Source organism: Cyprinus carpio, chromosome B5 (assembly GCF_018340385.1).
Source record: "Cyprinus carpio isolate SPL01 chromosome B5, ASM1834038v1, whole genome shotgun sequence".
In the NCBI taxonomy this organism is placed as follows: Eukaryota; Metazoa; Chordata; class Actinopteri; order Cypriniformes; family Cyprinidae; genus Cyprinus; species Cyprinus carpio.
In genome coordinates, this window is record NC_056601.1 from 28,039,901 (window position 1) to 28,061,344 (window position 21,444).

Sequence of the window (21,444 nt, forward strand, 5' to 3'; positions counted from 1 at the left end):
TAATTTTCCTTTAAAGAAACATTATAGAGAGTAAAAATGTAAATTTTTAAAGAATCTTTACTATTATTGACCTGTTATTACTGATGTCTATTTTTTCATGTCTTTTTGACTAGTTTATACTTTACTTTATATGAGCAAGAAAAAAACTGTGAGACAAAATACACTTGTATTAAACACAGTTAGTATCTTAATATTTCAAGTATATCTTGTCTCAAACATCTTAAAATACATCACGTTCAAACAAAAAGCCATTTTGGTAACACTATTTTAAAATGAGTTACATGTTACATTTACTTACTATGATAACAGTAAATTATGCATAATTACAAGCAACTAAGCCTGAATCTAACCCTAACCCTATAGTAAGAGCATTTATATAATATTACGCAGTATTTACATTGTAACAATGTCACCTTAAAATTAAGTGTAAGATCATTTCTGCAGTCTTGCCCTGGTAACACTTTATTTTAAGAAACATTTTTCACTACTAAACAGCATGCATATTACTAACATATTGGCTGTTTATTAGTACTTATAAATCACATGTTAATGCCTTATTCTGCATGATCATATTTTAGATCCCTTACCCATAAACTTAACCACTTACATACAGTATTAACTATTAAGGAGCAGCAAATTAGGAGTCAAATTAGGAGGCAAAATTTGCAGTTTAATTTCTAGGGAGAACTGGACTTTAAAATAAAGTGTGACCCTTGTCCTATATTTGAAGACAAAAATTGTACGTATATGCAATTTTAGCTTACCTCTTTAAGTAACCTTTGGTCTTATAAGAAGGAAAAGATTCTTCCTAAAATATGGTTCAATCCTATGGGAAAGTAAATGTTTCCAAGCCGTCCATGCCTCTTCTTCAGCAGTGGAGTGTCACACATACAATGACAGCATTTATTGTTTCTGAAGTACTGCACAGGGGAGGAGCTAAATGATATTACAAAACATATAACACAAATATATATAGAATAAATCACAAAAGATTACCATATGACGGATACAAAAAAATCACTTTAAAAATTGTTACAAATCATGATTTAATAATGCTTTCACTTACAGTTAAAACAGTTCAGAGAGCAGTAAATAATCTCCAACATGGCCAGCAACACAAATTAAAGAACTAGACTTGCAGCAATTGGCCTTAGAAGGCAAAAATAAAGTCTTATGTTATAAGTTAAATCTTAAGTTATGCAGCAATCACTAGAAATATATTTCTATAAATAATGAAGCAATTAAGCAGATATATCCAAAATTAAAGACACAATAGAGGGCCCAAGAATAAATGTAGATCACAGCATTACATTACACAAATTCACTCCTGGATATAAATCATCAAATTTATTATTCGAAGCACAGCTTCAATGTGTGATTGAAATTCTAATTCTTTAGACATAAATATAAGATTTAAAATGGGTCTGTGCCAAATTTACACTGCAAAGGTGGCACAGATGTGCTTCTGAAGTAGCATTTAGGTGCTTTTCCACAGACAGTGTAAAGCTGCTCAGAGATGGCATAAACGCATTTTAATCATGACAACTCTCAGAAGATTTTAGCATGGTGATGGATATGACCATGTTAATGTATTTGGTCTTGGTGGAATAGATCTGCTACACTGCTGCTGCTGTTGGTTATTGCTGTAGTTGTAGATTATTGCTACTGCCAATGCATATGGCGATATAATACTGTGGTATCAGCATTTTTTAATGAAATTATGGAGTGAATGATTCAGTGACTCGCTCATAAAGACAGTCACTTGTCATCACCTACTGGTTTAACCTGCAGAAAGAGTCACTGAAAATCTGCAGACAATCACAAATCATTTTATCTTTCTATAAGATTGTTATTCTGTCATAGCAACCAAGAGTCGTCAAGGCTCCACCATAAACACTTCAGCTCCACTGTGAGAATTTTACGTACCTACCAGAGTTGAACAAAAGCCACAGAAACTCATAAAATCTCAAGTGAAGGATATTTCTATGATGAACATACATTTTTCTAGTTATGCCAAGTTCTTAAACACTTTACCAAACAGAAATTTCTAAGAATGCTATGAGTACAAAAAAAAAAAAAAAAAAAAAAGTTTTTTTCCCAGATTTTACAAACACAAATCCATTCATTTTAAAGACTCATGACCTCTAAAGAATATTCAGAATGAGATAACTTTATTTTATTCCTACAGCATTCATTAGATCTTCATTGACCTGACAGATGCCACTGTAAGCATCCTCTGATAATACAACATAAGTTTGCTAGCAGGGCCACCTAATAGTCAAAAGGTAAAATTTTTAGGACAAATTAACTCTCAAATTAAATTATCCATCTTTATGAAACTTTGCATTCCAATCTGTGCATTACTGTACACCAATTTAGTGTCCCACATTTTTTACTGCATAACATTATCTTTTCTTCTTTTTAATTAGTGACAACATTTTTTGATTTAATTAAATTAACTGAGCTAAGGTGAATTATAAAATGTTATCTAATATAGATATTTCCCCCCTATTTTTCATTATGAAAATCAGAAATGAAAACTTCTCTGCAATTTCTTTAAAACATTTCTTTACTGCAGTCTGTAGTGAAAACAAATCATTCCAACAACAACTTGGTTTCAGCTAGAGATTTACAACAGACTACAGTATGACCATGGAAAAAGGTCTGCAATTTAATACAAAAACATTTTGCAATCATATGCCTAATGACAATTATAATTAACAGTACAAAAGGGATTAAAATTTCAGCACTTGCTATTGGGAGTCCTGTAAATTTGTCTTTTCTTCAATGGCCTGTTTGACAATTTCAGCCAGCTTTAAGCGATCTACTTTGTCTGAAAATGATCTACCTGTGAAGAAAGAAAAACATTACAGGTTGATATTATATGAAATATTATAGATCGAAATTATGCAATAATCAGTTAAGGATGCCCCACAAATCTGCTTGTGCTTTTCCAGGTTTAGTTTAAAACAACTTGTCTACAACACCACATTTAATTTGACAATCATTTCATTTGACTTGACCAAATCTTTCTGCTATTTGTCCCATTTTCGTCTGTATTCACTTTCAAAATCAATACATTTCAAGCTCTTTCTTCATAACCAATATAGCATCTTAAGCACTTAAAAGCTTAAAGAAAAAACGTAATTGAGATTTTGAACTAAAGCACTAACCCTACATATCATTTACACAGAAACAAACCCTACGAGCTCTTACCTGAATCTGTAACTCTATTGTTTAGCTGCTACGCAACTAGTATTTCCTTCATGAAATGCAATTTCAGTCTTATTTTTTGTCCATCCTGTAATGAAATGTAATGTAATTGGCATAATACATATTAACCTGACTGATAATAAATTGTTACATTTAATTTTATTCTGTTTTACTCTGTAATTATTGACTCAAATGGATTACGTTGTATCCTTGTTACCGTATTTTCTTGCGTCAGGTTAGTAATAGACTAATATTCAGTTGAGCTTATATCTATTGTCGTGACCTCTGACTAGAAATAATGTTGCTTTATTCAAGTGTATACAAATCTATTGGGGCTAAAGCATAGGAGCAGCCATCTAAAGTATTAGTCAATTACCTCTGTCTAATAACCAAGACTGACGAGAATGTGACCGTATGATATGCTAACAGCCGAAGTAATATCTTTGAGTGACAATACAATACGAGTACATAACGAGAATAAAAAAAAAAAAAATATTCATATGTTTAGATAAATTACCCTATAAATGATCAAAAATAATTGGCATTCAAACATTCAAATGCGAGGTCATAATAAAATGGAGTCAGATTTCAATTAAACTTAAATTAAATAACTGTGCATCGAACACGCAGGAAACCTTCATCCACCACTGGAGAGCTTCCTTGGGTCAATCGTGTGGACCTTACATGCTCTTGACTGTTTATAACCAACATACTAACAATAGGATACCATTTGATGTTATTAGCAATTAAAAAATCCATTGATTCAAATGACAAACTTCAATCTTTTTGATATGAGCGCTCACCTCAAATTCATAGAATCAGACATCCCATTTTAGTCTATAGTAAAAAGTTGGATGTTATTCTACCTTCAACCACAGTAAAGCTACTAGTAAATAAACCACAGAGACAAACACGTACCATCCCAACTTAACCCTTGCAATCCCTCTCTGAGTAGTTTGCAATCTCGATTGAATCGCCACGCTTCATGCATAACTTCATTTAGCTTCTCATCCTCATTGTCACCTGTAAAAAACAACAAAGATACTGCAAATTGTTAAATCTTGTATTTTTTTTATTTTTTTATGAAAGCTACACATTCAAAGGAAATGTTTCTGGATTTGAGGACCGTTCTGGAAAATATCATGACCAGTGTCAAACAAGTATCTTCTGTCTCAGTCCAGAGTTATTGAAGAATAACCTGTGGATTATAAACACCACAAACCAACAAAGCATGTCCATACGTACCAGCCTGTGGTAAGATGCACTGTGCAATTACATCTCGTAGTTTTTCCAGAGCCACGTTGGTGTCCTCTGCCTCATTCTCAGGATCATTGATGAAAAGTTCATCACTGGGTTTGGTGCTGCATGAGGCAGAAATCAAACACAGATCTATAAGTGCATTCTGCTAATAAAGACACAGAATAATGTCAATTAACTGAAAAGGAACACAGCAAAAATGACAGACTTACCCAAGTAGCTTTCTCTTTCTCAAAATGGGGTTGTTGACAGAGTTGAGTGGCTTTAGACTGAGATTCAGGTCCTGTATCCTCATGTTGGCCAGTTGTTCAGCATGGGCCTGTTGGATTCCAGCCACAACTGCCTGAATGAACAATATAACACCACATAACTTATATACTGATTATGCATATACAGCAACAGTATTCAACATATGAATGATATTCAAACATATGTACAAAGAGTTGATTCTGAGATCAACCTCTGAAATTGAAATTTTCATAACTTAACAATAACTTTTGGTTACATAGACTAGTCGAGTAGTCGAGTGATCGACTACTTTAACCACTAGTCGTTATTGTCGGAAACAATCGACTACTCGAGCGTGCATTAACCATAATACATGCACAGTTTGCCTACAACGCAAATTGTAGGATTACAATATTGCGCGTAGCTGTTACTTTCTATCACTTTCTCTATGTTACATGTAAAATTAAAATATGTAATTTAATAATTAGGGGTGTGCCCGAAGGATAATGGCTTAAAAAACGAATAACGGATAAGGAATAATTCTGCCTGAATATTCGGCTGAGGCTGGCACACTCTGCTGTTTGCTAGATAACAGTTGAGCCAGGAGAACAGGGCAATAATATACACAGACCTATAAAGTCACGCAATAATGAGTGTGTGAAGTGAATGAATATAAACTTTATGAACGAAAAGAGCGCAAATCAAACACCGCATTAGTGTTGCCTCTCCGTGCATCTCTCCGAAATCAGAGCTTGGCGAGAGTAATATCACCTATAATAATACATCATACACGGTCTATTATTTGTATATATTTAAAAGGCAATGATTTAAACCGTAGGCTACAAAATGATACATGAATGAAATAAACAGCGCGCTGACCAATCAAACAGTTGTGCAAACAGTTGTGCGCCTCAGTCTCTCCAAAACCAAACCAGTTCTCTCTCTTAAAAGTAGGTTAATAATCAACTTAGATGCAGATACATTTTCTGTTTGCTTCTTTATCTTTTGCTGGTTTGCGTGGCAGATGCACATTTGTTTAGTAAGTTCAAAAAGACTCGCTTAGAGAATTCTGCATAATGAAAATGTGCGCCTTGAAATAATTCAGTCGTGTTCAAATGATCACTAAACGTTTGTCATGACGTCTCTGCTTATATGATTAATTTATTTTTAGAAATTAATAATTATTTTACTTTAACAGCATATTTGTTCAGTGATAACTACGGGAAAAAAAGATAGTCATAACGGTCATAACGGTCTTATCAAGTAACTGTACGACACCTGGTTTTATCCGAAAACAGATACTAATAATTTTGATTACTAGATACTCATAATTATAAAGCTTTGAAAGTTTACGTATGTTATGTAATTGTTGCATTAGGCTATTAATTAATTAGTTAATTAATAAACGTTTACTGATAAAAACTATTTCATGTCTATTCATTTACAGTAGCATGAACCACGAGTAGTCGAGTAACTCAAGTATTTATAAAATAAGTAATCGACTAGCAGAAATCAGAAGTCGTGCAACCCCTAGTTTGTGGTACGGCTGAAAGTTACATATTGTAGCTTCAACTTACACCAGAGCTAAAGTTGAGATGCTAAAGTTCATTGAAACAATACATTTCCCTCCCACATTTAAATGTACCAATAATGAAGTTAAGAATTAAATGAAAATGTTGCTCCAGGGGGACTGAATGTGCAACAAGTGTATTAAAGTACCCCTATTATGGAGTTTTGAAAATTACCTTTCATGTAGTGTGTAACACAACTCTAAGTAAAAGAAAACATTTTGCAAAGTTTTAAATGAAAGTGCACCGTTTATAAGGTTATTCTCTCAAAAGAAAGAGTTGACTCTGAATCATTGAAACAAGTCATTTTTAAAACAAATCCCAAGCTGTTTCATGTTGCCACCAACATGAAACATTAGCATATTGCCCACCCACTTGTTGCGCGCACAGACCTCAGAAAGCTAGAACCCCCCCTCCATCAAACACTGATGCTGGGCAGGGCTTCGTGTTGGTCTCAATTAAAATGCAAATTAATTCTTTGCCACTAGGTGCAGTTTTGGAGCGGTAAATAATAGCAGTTTCCCCAGTAACGCTGTACACTCACAAACGCTGCTTTATCAGGCATTACAGGCATGATGAAATAAATGAAATCGACCAATCACCGCAGATTAGCATCATGCAAAGGAAGGGTTTAGAAAAATTAATCGTTGAGCGAATCGTTTGGGAGTTGTTGAGACAGTAAGGTAAAAATAAATGCATATTATAAGACAATGAAAGTGTTTTCCTAAAACGGCTCATTCTAACACGCCCCCCCATATCTACGTCATGATGTGGGAAGATTTGCATAACGCTGCCCAAATGTTCACGTAAAGAAAGAAGGCTTGCTGTATTCTTGCTGCCACCATGTTGTGATGACACTGAGTGTTTCGTTGTGAAAGCAAAGCTACTTTGTTTGGTCTTCCAAACAAGGACATCCCTAGAAATCAGTGGTTAAGTTGTATTTACAACACTGTTCCAGAACAGTTCAACCAAAATATTCAGATGTGTGCAGCGCATTTTACGGAGGACAAGGACTGTTTTCCTGTGAGAGTAGCCTACAATGCTGTTGTCTGTTTCTATAAAGTGGAGCAATTCCAACTAGGGCTGTGCGATTTGGGGAAAATATCTAATTGCGATTTTTTTTGACAGATATTGCAATTGCGATTTGATTTGCAATTTTAATTTTGCAAAGTCAGGCTTCAGCTTAATATTGTCAATAGTGTGCAGCACAGAAACTTATGGATATCGTTACCCTGCTGAAAAAAACAACAGAAACCATCACAGAAATTTTTATGGTTTCCATTAAAACAATTAGAAAATTCCTTTTTGTAAAGAGTTTTGGGCATTATATCAATAGGAATTACTGTTGTTCTATTGTTTCCCATCTGACAGATTACATCCCACCAACAGAATCTATCAAATACAGGTAGATACTATTATAGTTTTCATTAAAGCCAATATAATTCCCATTATAACCCTTAAATCCATAAAATTTCTATTGTTTTTTGGGAGGGGTTCTGTTGTTTGTTTTTTAGCAGGGAATATTATAATTGTACAGACTTTACTTAATTACTGAATTTCACAGGAAAGATAAGTTTATTTTGTGTAAATAAAGAACTGTATTACTTTAGTCAATTATTAAAGTATTACATAGGTTACATAGGCTGATTTATACATTAAGTATTTGGGATTATAAGAAAATTTGCAGAATGTTTCATTTTATCCAAGTGAAATTATCAAAGCAGTTAGACTGAATTTACACTCGTTTTAAACGCGGAGCCAGGCGCGAGTTGACACAGGTTGCGCGCGTGCGTCAAACCGTGTCCATATTGCCAGATGCGCTCGTGGAGACTTGCGGTGCGGAGCTACGCGCGAGTATAACCGAGCATTACAAGACAGGCTGTGTGTGTGTGGCGAGTGTAAACATCTCCTCCGTGAGACGCAGCAGAGAGAAGCGAGTATGAGAAGGATTCAGAGACACAGGCTGTGTGTGCGGTCTTCTGAATTGGGAAGAGCGAACATGCATTATAAACTTCTTTCACATTTGAATCTGTTGGGGAGATAAAATGTGCAAGATAATGTTCATGTACCAATAAAAACATTTAAGAATATATCTTTTATTCTTCAGTACTGAAAGCAGAACCGATAATAGAGCTCTTGATTAGTGTTGTGACACAGCTCTTGTAAATTAACGTTACCTTTATTGTTTGCTGTCTGTCATTTTGAAGCCAAAGTAATCTCATATTAAATACATTTTTCTTTAGTATTAATTTGCCTAACTATCGATCTGACCCTGTAGACGCCATAATCACACCCAGACGCACTCTATCTCCCACTCTCCGTGTTTTTTTTTTGTTTTTGTTTTTAATGGTGGGCGTTTACGCAGTTGGTTAGAGCAGTGCTGATTGGGGAGAACGGAGGTGCCCTCACTCTACTGGTTAGTAATAAGGCTGCAGTCATGCATATATACTCTGGAACAGAGTAATATCGCATCCACATCGCAGGCTTTGCGATTAGCAAAATCGCAACATCTCAAATCGCGATTGCAATTCGATTAATCGCACAGCCCTAATTCCAACTTTGCAAGGACAGTCTGGCACAGTCTGTAAGTAGTTTTCATATTTAAAGAATTTGCCACTGATGATTCAAACGCGAGTTTTTAGCAGTGTGGAGTTGTTTGTAGTTTCTCTGATCACAAATGCAGACATGGTTTTATGTTTACGTGGTGCAATATGCAACGCATAAAAAGACAGTATAAGTCATTATAATCAGTAATTATGTCCCCACTGCTTCATTTGTAATGGGTTTAATTGTTTTTGTCTTGTCGCACCAATGTTCTGATCGGGACACACATCACAGTATGGTAAGGGGCGTAACATTTCCGTCACACGCTTGAGGCATTCAGCCAATCACAACACACTGGATAGCTGGCCAATCAGAGTACACTTCACTTTTCAGAACGATGCGCTTTGTAAAAATCTACACATTTCAGAAGGCGGGGCATAGAGGAGAAACAATAATGTACAGTATGTGGGAAAATAATGTGTTTTTTGAACCTTAAACTACAAACACATTGCATTACACCAAATAATGTTCTTTTTAGCAACTTCATATGACCCCTTTAAATGTTGTCTTTCGTTGGATCTCACCTTGTCCATCATCATTTGAGCAGACGGAAGCACATTGTCCAGCGCTTCAGTGCAGTTGAGCCAGGGATGGGCTAACACTCCCTCTATGGTTAGTCTCTCCTCGGGCTTCACTTTAAGTAGTTAATGCAACAAAATGTGTTAGATCTGAGTAACAAAAACATTGGTTTACACCACTGAAATTGAGCAGCAGTTTAACTAAATTTACTTAGCTACTTCATTATTTTTTCAAGATAGAATAAAGTTGATTTAATTCACCAATCAAATTCGCTTTGGATAAAAGCATCTGCTAAATGCATAAATGTAAAAGATTCAATACATGTCTACGCATGCTCTGTTCTTTACCACTAATAAGTACAGAAGCATTTTTAATAAAAAATGGAAAGACACTCACTTGCGGACAATGTCCTTGGCCATTTCAGATATTTGACTCCACTCCTCCTCTGGGAAGTCAAAGCTGCCAGTCATGATTTTTTTGCGCATATCTTTTGGGATGGTACGGCTGTGGTGTTTGGAGTAAAATGGAGGATATCCGCAGAGCATTACATAGACAATCACCCCTAAGGACCATAGGTCACAGCTCTAAATAGTGGAAAATAAAAACAAGAATCAATGCATTGGCTTCACAGCTAGCAAGCTAAACCCCTTCAGTCAATTCTTGTGACAAGGCTAAAAATGAAAAATGTGAAACTAGGGATGTAATGATTCACTCATCTCACAATGTGATACGATTTTTGCACATTTTTTTTTTTACAAAATGAGGTTTAAGACAAATTATAAATGAAAAGTTGTCCTTTTATTATTTCTCAGACAAAATGTTTCTTTGTGAAATTGAAATGTGTCAAATAACAAAACTAAAAAAATCTGAAAACCAATCCCAAATCAAATAAATAAATACAAATAAAATTAATCTCTTCATTTAAAAAAAATGAACAGAATGGTCTTTTGGACTTTAACTTTGTGAAACTGTACTACATAAAATATCTGCACCAAAAAAAAGACATTCTGAATGAGATGCAAATTCACACTCTGACAGCAGGTGGCACTTATCGAACAGCATCATCACAGCGGTTCATAGGTTATTGCAGCAGACAAAGTAGGGCTGTGCTTATAAACAATACTTTAATGTGCAGTATATGGAGACAAGATGAAAAGAAAATACCACCTAAACTTTACACTTAGACGAAGAAAAAGTGTGACCAAACATTTAAAGTGCCGAATAACTGTTTAGTTTTTGCCTTTATACACTTTTTAAAGGAAGATAAATACGAGATAAATAACACTGATGTGGAAAAAAAGTTAAATAATGGCAAAGCAGTCTTCAATCCAAGAGCTTGTAGCACTGCACTTTTTGTATGTCTATCTTCTTCGACACACTCAGTTCGTTTCACAGAGTTCTCTCTTAAAGATTAAATAATCTAAATAAGTTGTGTTATTGAAGGGAAACACACAAAAATGTGCAGCAGAGCCCTCAGGACCAAGACTGAAAACCACTGGCAAAGAAAACCTTCAAGAAAGAAAAACATTCAATGGCGAAAAAAATTTATTTCGGTCCGTCCAAAGGTATTAATTATTGCACAGATCGAAAAGTGAAAAAGTCAGTCATGTATGTAGACCAAAATGATTGAGTAATAAATGCTGAAATCCAAAAACATTTGCAATGTAAAAAATGACCAGTGGAAATCAAATAGATGATAATTAGTGCTATTGCATCCCAAATAGAATGTTTACATGATATGTGTATGTACTGTGTATATTTATAATGTACATATAAATACACTCACATACAGTATATATTTAAAAAATATTTACATGTATTGAATGTATTTACATGTATTTATATTCATATAACTTACATTATATATAAATATTCTTAATATATAAACATAACAATTTTCTTAAATATATACATGCATGTGTGTGTATTTATATATACATAATAAAAATATGTGTGTACTGTGTATATTATGTAAACAAAAACTCTTATTTTGGATGTGATTAATCGTTAGATAGCACTAATATAATAGGATGAATTTTGGATGAACTTTTTTGAAGAATGAACCATAACACTGAGTAACAATGTTCACCTTGTTGTATGTGTAAGGTGTGGGTGAGGTAGGTATAATTCCAGACTTTTCTTTCTGGTGGCGTCTCTGTGCCTCCAGCACCTATTGAAGAAAATTAGTTCATATTTGTCAATTAGGTCACAAAGTTGACTGATCAAAGATTTCATGTATGGCTGGCAATATGGATGTTTTTATTTATCATCATCATCACATCAAAAAAAGGAAAAAAAAAAACAAACAAAAAAAAAAAAACACAGAAAATATTACCAATTTATGTTTTGAAGGGCAAATCACCAGTCAAAAGTTTGGACATGCTTACTCATTTTTATCATCATAATTATGTCCCAGAATGAGAATAATCCATGAAACAACATGACCATAGACACTTGTTGGCTTTTCCTTGCACTATTCAGTTCAGACATCTATTAAATAAATTGATTAAAAGTTCAGTTTCGCTATTTTGATTCAGTTTATTATCAAGACAAGGAAATGTGGATCAAGAAAAAAAAGGATCAAGGAAATATGATTTTTCATGATTTGACGCCTTTGAAAGTAAGAATTAAGAACGGTCAACTTTTACATCTATAAAAAGTCACTAAGGTCTTACCTGCGGTGCTACATAGTATGGAGTGAACTGTGGGGTCATTAAATCACCTTGGTCGATTTTGGCAAAACCAAAATCACACAGTTTTACAGGAGCATCCTGATGGAGCAGACACAAGAAACATGATTCAAAATATGTCCTTATAAGATTTGCTTAATTTAGAAATATTCTAAAGTTGACAATTATTTAAGGGATAATGATTTTAACATAAAATTATATATTAGGGCTGTTAAAATTAACACGTTAATAATGTGTTAATGCAAACTCATTTTAACAGCACTAAAATAATTAACGCGCGATTAACGCAACACGCATTTTCGGTTTGACCCTTTGCCTAGCATGTAGATAGAGAAATGGAGATGCTGAGAGCATTGCCAACTTAGTGACTTGTCACTAGATTCAGAGACTTTTTTCAAATAAGCTCATAGAAACAATACATAACACATAATTGGACAAACCTTAATTAGTTTCTAAGACACGCCAGTACTGCCGCGCAAGCACAAGGTTTTGCGTCTGATCTGTTCAGCGAGTGGCTAAGAGGAGCAGCGCTTTTAGTTAAACCAGATATTATGTTGCTTCTCTAATTTTACATGTAAGTATAGCCGAAATTACAACACAGCTGTCTTTATCTTGTGTATTTAATTTTATCAGATGATGGCATGATTGTAAAATCAGGATTTTTGTGCAGATTAACATCTTGGAAGGGAGAGCTGGTTATGTAATGGGTCGCGTTTTAGTCACTATTTTCATATTCTTTCGGTTGTCTGACAACAGAAACATTAAAATATAACAATGAAAACCGTTTTATTGAGAATTTGGCCGCATCAAATTACAGTATGTGGACACAGAGAGGCAAACAAATGTAATAATAGATAATAAATGTACATTTTGCATGTTCAGAAGAAGTGAGCTGGCCTGTCCTGCAAATAATGTAAACAGGCTTGTGTAAGTAAATTGCTCAGTGCAAAGAAAGAGAAGCAAGGGGAGCCTTAAAAACTTTTCATTTGTCTAATAGACAAGTTTTTTGAAAAACATCTATGACCTTTGAAACATGTCTAGTCATTCATGCTCTGTTGAGTATGGTTTCACTAATAATAAACATACATTTGCATAAAGCATCCATATTTGTCCATGCCCATGTTGATTAGAGTTTTAAAAACTCGAAAAGTATTAATTTAAGGTACATTTAGAACAGACAAAAAAAATGTATGATTAAGTTAACTCATGACAATCATGCGATTAATCATGATGAAATATTTTAATTGATTGACAGCCCTAATATGTTAATATATATATATATATATATATATATATATACATATGTGTGTGTGTGTGTGTGTGTGTGTAATCAATTAAATAAAATGAATTTATGGAATATTATTTAGGTGTCAGATCTCACCAGTGAATTGTCCTTGAAGAGCAGGTTCTCTGGTTTCAGGTCTCGATGTGCAATATTTAATGAATGACAGTGTTGTAATGCAAGGCTTATCTGTAAAAATGACAGAAATTCAAACTACTTGATGTATATACAAGTTTTGATGTTTATAATGTTAAATTTTAACCAACTACAATTTCAATATGTCTACTAAAAACAATAGACTACATATAACAATGTAATTGAAAATAACACTGTACTTGTTTAAAGGGCCCAAGTTTTACTGTATTGTAAAGTTAGTCATATGTGTCAAGTATTCCATGTTTACTCTCTTATGTGATCATTCATTTTATACTGAAAAATTATTTACATTGTTAACAGATAAAATCATTAGCATAAGTAAAAAAAAACCCAACAAAAAACATACAAGAACAATTGTTTGGTCATCTATGCAAGTCAGTCAATACTGATGGAAACATGTCAAGTCATACATTGGTCAATAAACATGTCATAAAGTCGTAAACACAATCCATTTTTCCCAGCACTGCACATATTTATTCATCCATAGATTTAAAAAAGGTCATTCTCTACACGTTTTGGACACTGATAGGGATGGGTGACATTTCCCAAATACTATCGCAATACTTTTTCCACATCATATGATACTGATATTTATCATCAAATCATCATAAGATACTGATATTTTCCACATTTGTTTGTTGTGTCATACCTTGAAAATTAATGTTAATGATAACTTGTTAGTTCACAAACTCCACAGTGCAGCTTTTTTTAATTTAGGGTCCTATGAAATACATTTTTAATTCATACATACATTAATTCAAATATATCTTTAAAAATGGTGTCTAATAAAATTAATGAATAAAAGAATTTGGTCTTTTAAAATGTAATCAAATAAGAATAGAACAATTAATTTACAACACAAAAAAAGTATTTTTTTATTTTGTCAATTAAGATGCTGCACAACAGAACTGTATGAATTAAAACATGGAAGAAAAATAACTCGGTTGTAAGATATTTAAAAATAGTAAAAAAAAAAAGTATAGTAAAACAATTAACGGCATGCAACTGACTGGCTGCCATCACCTTTATTTCTGCTGTGTGATTAATCCATACTGAGTAAAAATCTCCAGAACTTATCATCGTTCTTTACAGAAATTTGAGCACAATCTCAATATATGATATCATTTATCACCCAGCCCTAGACATTGGTCTCTAATATCCAACCAATCTGGCTTTGTTGGAGGTTTGGACTGTAACCGCTGCTAATAGTATCTTTAACAGATACTCTTTCAACATCAAATGAGCTGCTATGTTACCAAAACATACTGTCAGCAAAGAGCAGTCAATTCCATCACCAAAAATATTATGTATTACCTGCCTTGTCTCCACACCTGAGCTACCTCAACAGTATGGCCTTTAACTGTAACGACTGTACCTGTTTAGTGACCTGGCTGGCCATCTTCTCTGTAAAGTGCTTGTGCTGGCTGATTCTGTGGAACAACTCGCCACCTTCCATCATTTCCATGACAATCAGTAATCTTGCCCTATCAGAGAGAACCACAGAAAACAGCAGAGTATTTATATTTTTAGACAGTAACAGCATTAGCAAACATTTTCTTGTACTGTTACGTGTAGGAAACACTGTATTGTAGGGCTGGTAGATTTGACCTAAAATCAAAACCTCGATTAACTGAACACTTTACCTCAATTACGTTTAATGATAATTTTTTTAAAATAAATTTTATTATTTTTCGCCCTCATAGTTCATTAAAGGGTTGTAGTGTAAAAATGCTCCACTATTAAATGTGGGATTTGTTTTTCTAATGAAAGTGTGCATTTCTTATCTTTGTGATTTTAAAAAAATTGAAGGAAACAATCTATTTATGGTTATTTGTTGAATATTTCGAACAATTTGAAAAAGCTTGCTTGAAATGAAGACGTCTTATGGAAAAATCACAAATCAGTTTTATTGTAAAAAGCAAGTTTCCTAAAAAGAAAATAAAAAAAAATACCTTTCATTTTTTGCCAACAAAATAAATGAATATTGCCATGACAAAGTATAAAATAATCAGTATGTTTTTTTAGGGGAAAGTATTAATAGGATTATAAAAACTAAATAATCAACATGGGAAAATTACATCGGTTAGAGGTTAAGAATTTCGGATTCGATTTCTTTCCGATTAATCGTCCAGCCCTATTGTGTTGTGTGGGCTGATGCTGTTGAACTCCACTACCTTGGACTGGATTCATGGGGAAACTGCACACTGTTGGCATACACCTCCATTATTTTCACAATGTTGGGGTGAGAGGCACACATCATATGAAGCCTAACCTGCAAATAAAAATCACAGGAGAGAATTTAAAGCTGCACTTGGAGATGTTCTGTAAAGTCTGACATTTCAACTTATTAACCTCTAACACCACATAAAGGAGATGTTCTTCAAATAAAAGAAACTAAACCATGTACATGACACACACTACCTACCTCATTGCGGGCTTTGGGTCTGTCAATCAAGATTTTCAGGGCAAACCGTTCTTGTGTCGACTTCTTTACACACACCCTGAAGAAAAAAAATATATATATTAATACACTGCATCAGTTGGTTTTTAGTAAATAGCCAACTGATGAATCCAGTTAACATCTTAACTCTGTAAAGCCTGAATATCTATTGTTTTAATGTAACAGTTTATTGAAAGGTTTATTAAGTTTGAATATGTGTATTTGTTAAGTGTCATATTTGATACATCAGGCTTTTATTGCTCATATAGTATGATACAGTGAGAATATGGAGGAAAAAACATTTAAATTTTATTCAGAGGCCCAAACTGAGCAGAAATGTGCAATCTGGTGCATATGCTGATGTGAACATAAAATAAAAAGAAATTCTAATAGCATGTAATGTAAATCAATGAGATTTTATAACTTTCTAACAGTATATCAGACTACTTACATAATAGTGAAATAAATAATATATTTCCGAATAATGTTTTGGAAAGATAATATTTAAATGCTTAGGTTTATGATCAAATCTCTGTAGTTTCAAAACATGTTATGCAATGCAATATAATCATGATAGAGAGATAAACATGCTGGACAGATTAAACCAAAATAATTCCTTGATACGGTTAACATTTTTTTCCCCAATGTTTGTAGTTGGTTTTTGTTCTGGTGCTTAGGAAAGGATTCAGAAATATTTCCTCAAACAGAGATTCGTTCCTACAGCAGGAAAGAGGCTATTAACTACTTCTGCTAGTGGAGATTTACATCTGAACGTTATTTTTATTTAAAATGGCCTTTCAATACCCTTCAAACTTGACACAACAACATACCTCACAGGACCACTGATCCCAGCTCCTAGCTTCTGTGTCCAATTGATGTTATACTCTTCCAGGATGGATGTCTCCTGTAACAAGAACATACAGTGTTTGGAAAAAGTTCATTCTATTCACTCATTCATCGGCATGACTTTTAAACAGCATGCATAATTACTATACACAAAATTAATTACTTTGCCTGTTTTTAAATTGTTCGTTTCTGCAGAGAGCATCATGAGATGCATAAAACTGAAAAGGCTTTAATGCATATCTAAAAGGCGACAGCCACAGTAGAGTCCATGACTAGCAGTTTTCAAAGAGTTATGATGTACAAGTCAACAACACAATATGTGGAAAGAACATGTGGAAAAATTCGGACTCGTGACTTCAGTAAATTGAAATGGCAGTGAAAGAGTAAATGATGTAGTCATTAGACTGCCATTCTACTGAATTTAGCATTCAATGATCTTGTTGCTATTTTAAATGCTCAAACTGCATTTTTTAATGTAAAAAATATTATTTACTTAAAGCCAATTGATTAAGTGCTTTTGGACTTGCAATCTGTATATTAAAATATTCTGCATAATACCACTAAACTAAACTAAACTGAACTAAAGCCCTGAACTAATATATACACATGGACATTGAATTTTCTCCTTTAGCGCAAAAATCATTTCTTCGCTGGACTCAGAAGAAGAATGAAGAATCCTGAAGAGCCCCGGCACATCAACTGCCTTGAGATGATGGCAGTTTTTCTGGCCCTAAAAACCTTCCTACCAGCCTTGAAGGGGCACCACATTCTTGTCTATTCGGGCAAAATTCTTTATAAATCGGTGGTCTCAGGTCATGCTCCCTCTACTTCAGGATAGTGAGATGCCTCCTCCTATGGGCACATCACAGCCTGCGTTCACTCAGGGCAGCTCAGATGCCGGGCAGACTGAACCAAGAACTGGACATGCTGCCCCGGGGTAATATATCTCCAGGAGAATGGAGACTACACCTTCAAGTAGTTCAGATGATTTGGATGGACTTTGAGAGGGCAGAGATGGACTTCTTCACCTCAGAAGACATTCTCATTGCCCAACTTATTTCTCGAAGGAGCGAGATGCTTTGGCCCATGATTGGTCCAGCGCTCACCTATATGCCTTCCCTACGATTGCCCTGTTTCCTCAGGTCATCAGGTGAGTTAGGGAAGTCGGATGCTTGGTTCTCCTGGTGGCCCCACTCTGGAGGAACCAGACGTGATTCCCCGAGTTGATTTTGCTGCTGTCGGCATCCCCTTGGCCAATCCCACTAAGGAAGGATCTCCTCTCCAAAGTAAGAGACATGATCTGGCATTCCCGGCCTGAGCTGTGGAATCTTCATGTTTGGTCCCTCGATGAGGGTCTTTACAGTTCTCTGCGAGGGTATCTCACACCATTATGGAAGCCAGAGCCCCGTCTATGAGATGCCTCTATGCCCTTAAGGTGTTTGTGTTCTCTGACTGGTTTGCAGTCTGGAATGAAGAGCCATCCTCACGTGACGTGTCATCAAATCTAACCTTTCTGATGGATAAGGAGTGCACCCCTGCCACGATCAAAGTATATGGGGCAGCTATCGTGGTGAATCATGCTCTCGCACTGGCCAATCAGTCTGCAAAAACTACCTTGTTGTTAAATTCCTGAGGAGAGCTCGGACACTGAATGCATCTTGTCCTCACATTGTGCCGACCTGGAACTTATCCACGGTCCTTAGAGACCTTCGAGGTCCCTCCCAGTCGGCCAACTTACGGCACAGTCACTTAAGACTGCTCTCCTTTTGCTTTCAGTCAGCACTTCCTGCTTTGGGTTTGGGCTCAATGACTCTATGTTATCAGCTGGAACGCGACTCTCTCATGAATACAAGTGTGACAGTTAGCAGAAGCTAGAGAATACAGTTAATAAAGTTTTAAATAAGGATATTCTTCTAACACAAACGCACTGATTCACTTTAGAAGGCCTTTATTAACCCCCTGTGTGGAGCACTTTTTATAATGTTTGGACTCAAAATCCTGGTCTTCAAAATCCCAAACCCCATTCACTGCCATTATAAAGCTTGGACGAGCCAGGACATTTTAATAAATTTTAATATTTAATATAACTCCAACTGTTTTTTTTTTTCTGAAAGAAGAAAGTCATATACACGAAGAATGGCTTGAAGGTGATTAAATCATGAGGAAATTGTAATTTTTGAGTGAACTATCAGAGTATATTCAGAATAAACAGGAGTTTACTTGCAATGTAAATATATATATTTCGTGCAATGCATGTCCCCGTTATTCTCTGGAAACTGAGATTACATTAGTAACCATACATTTTCATGCACTTGTCAATTTCGATTTTTTGATTTTTTTTTAATATTAAATAACTTCTAACCTCCCTTTATCAAGTGTTCAGATTTCTTTTCTGGAAATGTATCCAAATTAGTGCATATTTAACTAGACAATATCTTTTTTTGTGCAGAGTTAAACATAACATTTCATTAAAGTTGTAAATCAAACCAATTGTCTTCATATACCATGATTAATCAGCAGGAAAATGTAAGATCAAATCTGTGGTGTCTTGCCATGCTATAGGCTAATTACTGCAGTTTTACATAAAAGTAATTACTGTATGGGTTTAATTTGGCAATGAACAACATTCAACAAACCAGAGTAAACGATGCACTTTACTGTTATCTAAAAGATTGGTTCTGAATCAGTGCCTTACCTATTTTTAGACAATTCATTCTCATATTGGACCATGATCTCATTACTCACTATTATTTCAATTACCTAATATCATCATAGAAGAAATGGTCCTGTTGATATTTTGTAGCACTGGTTCTGTCCCTTTGGACTGCTGTGCTTGTTGTGGAAATATCATATCTCCAAATCTAGAGAGACTTACTGTACTGAGAGATGTGCTGAATCCCTGTTTACATTACAAAGAGAGAGATCATGGTATCCATCACAAACAGATAAATATTTCCTCTATTCATAATGTACCCCATAATCTTGTAATGTTTTTATTGTTGTTACTTTGTAATATACACAGACTTGTGATCTGCTTTTTCTGTAACACTTTGTTCTTGTTACAGATGTTCATGTTGCTTATTATAATGTTGCAAATTCTGGTATATTTGCACTAGTTCTTTATTTGCTACAAATCATTAAAAACTCTATTATGCATTTCATATCACTCTGGTTTCTTTTAAACACAAATAGCGCCATCGCGCGTCTTAGTTGTGTACTGTGGTGCAAATGACCTAAGATGACTTCATTATTAAAAATACTGTAATATTCTATATTTTCAGAACACAGTGTTCGACTGTTATTAGGTCAACTGTTTTGTTAACTGAAATTGTCTTTTTATAGTGGGAGCTTTAAGATAATATGCATATATTATATTTTCAACCCAATTTGATATTTCATTTTTGTTTACATTCTTTTCTGATTAGTAGCCATGTGACAATCATGACAATGTACACAGACTGCAGTTTACCACCGCAGTTTCTGAGGTCACTTAGTGGAAATTCTGTTATAAGAAGTTACCAAAATGCAAAGACACAACTGCAGACTTTAGCTTATTATTCTTCAGCCTTACCTTTATGAATCTGTCCACGCTGGTGTCCTCAGACATGATGTTGACTGTGGCACGCACTCACTGATCTTCACTCTGTCTGCTTCAGCGGGCTCGTACAGGTGCGATCTTACCTAAATCTTGTCGTGGGACCAGGTCTAAGCGCTAAGATGCCTTCTTATGTACAATTCCCATGCTGTCCGGTGAACTTTGGAACAGCCCCTTTCCTTGTTGAATGTGTAACTGGCATTAAATGCAACACACTGTCAAACTCCACAAGACCGTAGGAAAGCTATAAAGACGGGAGCTTCTGAGGCTATACGTGCTCGGCTAACATCTTACGCATGCATTTCACCGGCAAAAGTAGCGCAGACTAGCCCCCGTTTATGTTACTGTTTCTCCAGCCACTGTTTGCCAACTGCTCTAAGCTGTTCTTGACAAGAGAGTAACAAAACCGACTAAGGACAATAAAAGCGGTAATTCCTCGTCGGCTGCCCGTTATCAGCAGCCGTTAGCTCTGAAGCTCGCGTTCACAGCAGATGCTAATTCTCGCGCTCATCGCATTACATGCGCGCACGAACTCTGATTCTACGATTTTCGCTCGCCTATCCAGCGTTAAGCGATTAACAGTGTTTTGAAAAGCACCACAGAGACCAAATACTATCCTGGATTTGTTTGCTAAGGTGCTAGTGCTACCTTTGATCCAAAGCTGGGGAAGATTGTTCTTCTTTATTATACGCCACATTCTGCGAGCAGCGACGCGCGCGCATTCCGCCACCTAATGCAGAGGAGCTCAGTCAGCCGACCCTCACTGAAAATGATGTGGTTTTTTTGTCTTGTCCTTAGTTGTTCCGTATTTAAAGGCGATTCATGTGATTAATTACATTTCTTGTTATTTAATTTGTTAGAAATGTAATTATAATCTGAGCGGTCGCCTTGTGTCGTGTCTTCGCCATAGTATTATGAGGTTAGAATTGTTTCATATTTTCTGATGAACAGATTTTGATCCACAAATAAATGCAGATTCACTAAGACAAATAACTTTTACTGTACCTTCTTATCACACTGCAAAAAAAGTGATGTTCTTCGTTAGT

General features: G+C 35.0%; 1 protein-coding gene across 2 annotated transcripts; it reads right to left on the reverse strand.

Annotated features, from left to right (window-relative positions):
- Positions 1-1,332: 1,332 nt before the first annotated feature.
- Positions 1,333-21,178, reverse strand: mapkapk5 (MAPK activated protein kinase 5). 2 transcript variants are annotated; one of them, XM_042725154.1, is made up of 15 exons: positions 20,375-21,178; positions 16,788-16,861; positions 15,943-16,018; positions 15,692-15,789; positions 14,893-15,001; positions 13,461-13,550; positions 12,065-12,160; positions 11,479-11,559; positions 9,785-9,973; positions 9,395-9,514; positions 4,683-4,813; positions 4,459-4,574; positions 4,132-4,236; positions 3,217-3,301; positions 2,712-2,848 (listed from the first exon to the last, which is right to left on the reverse strand). In XM_042725154.1, exons 1-14 carry the CDS (start codon positions 20,408-20,410, stop codon positions 3,231-3,233), a joined length of 1,392 nt encoding a protein of 463 aa, XP_042581088.1. In that variant the 5' UTR covers positions 20,411-21,178; the 3' UTR covers positions 2,712-2,848; positions 3,217-3,230. The 2 variants fall into 2 exon arrangements, with proteins under 2 accessions (XP_042581087.1, XP_042581088.1); XM_042725153.1 differs by lacking the exon at positions 3,217-3,301 and having other exon boundaries at positions 1,333-2,848; positions 20,375-21,168.
- Positions 21,179-21,444: the final 266 nt, after the last annotated feature.

Excerpts from the sequence above, each read along its gene's own strand:
- mapkapk5 (XM_042725153.1), bottom strand. The coding sequence starts at position 20,410 with ATGTCTGAGGACACCAGCGTGGACAGATTCATAAAG. Across the intron at positions 12,161-13,460 it reads TCTTCAAGGACAATTCACTG|GATGCTCCTGTAAAACTGTG; the intron begins GTGAGATCTGAC and ends CTGCTCCATCAG. Across the intron at positions 9,974-11,478 it reads CACCTTACACATACAACAAG|AGCTGTGACCTATGGTCCTT; the intron begins GTGAACATTGTT and ends TCCACTATTTAG.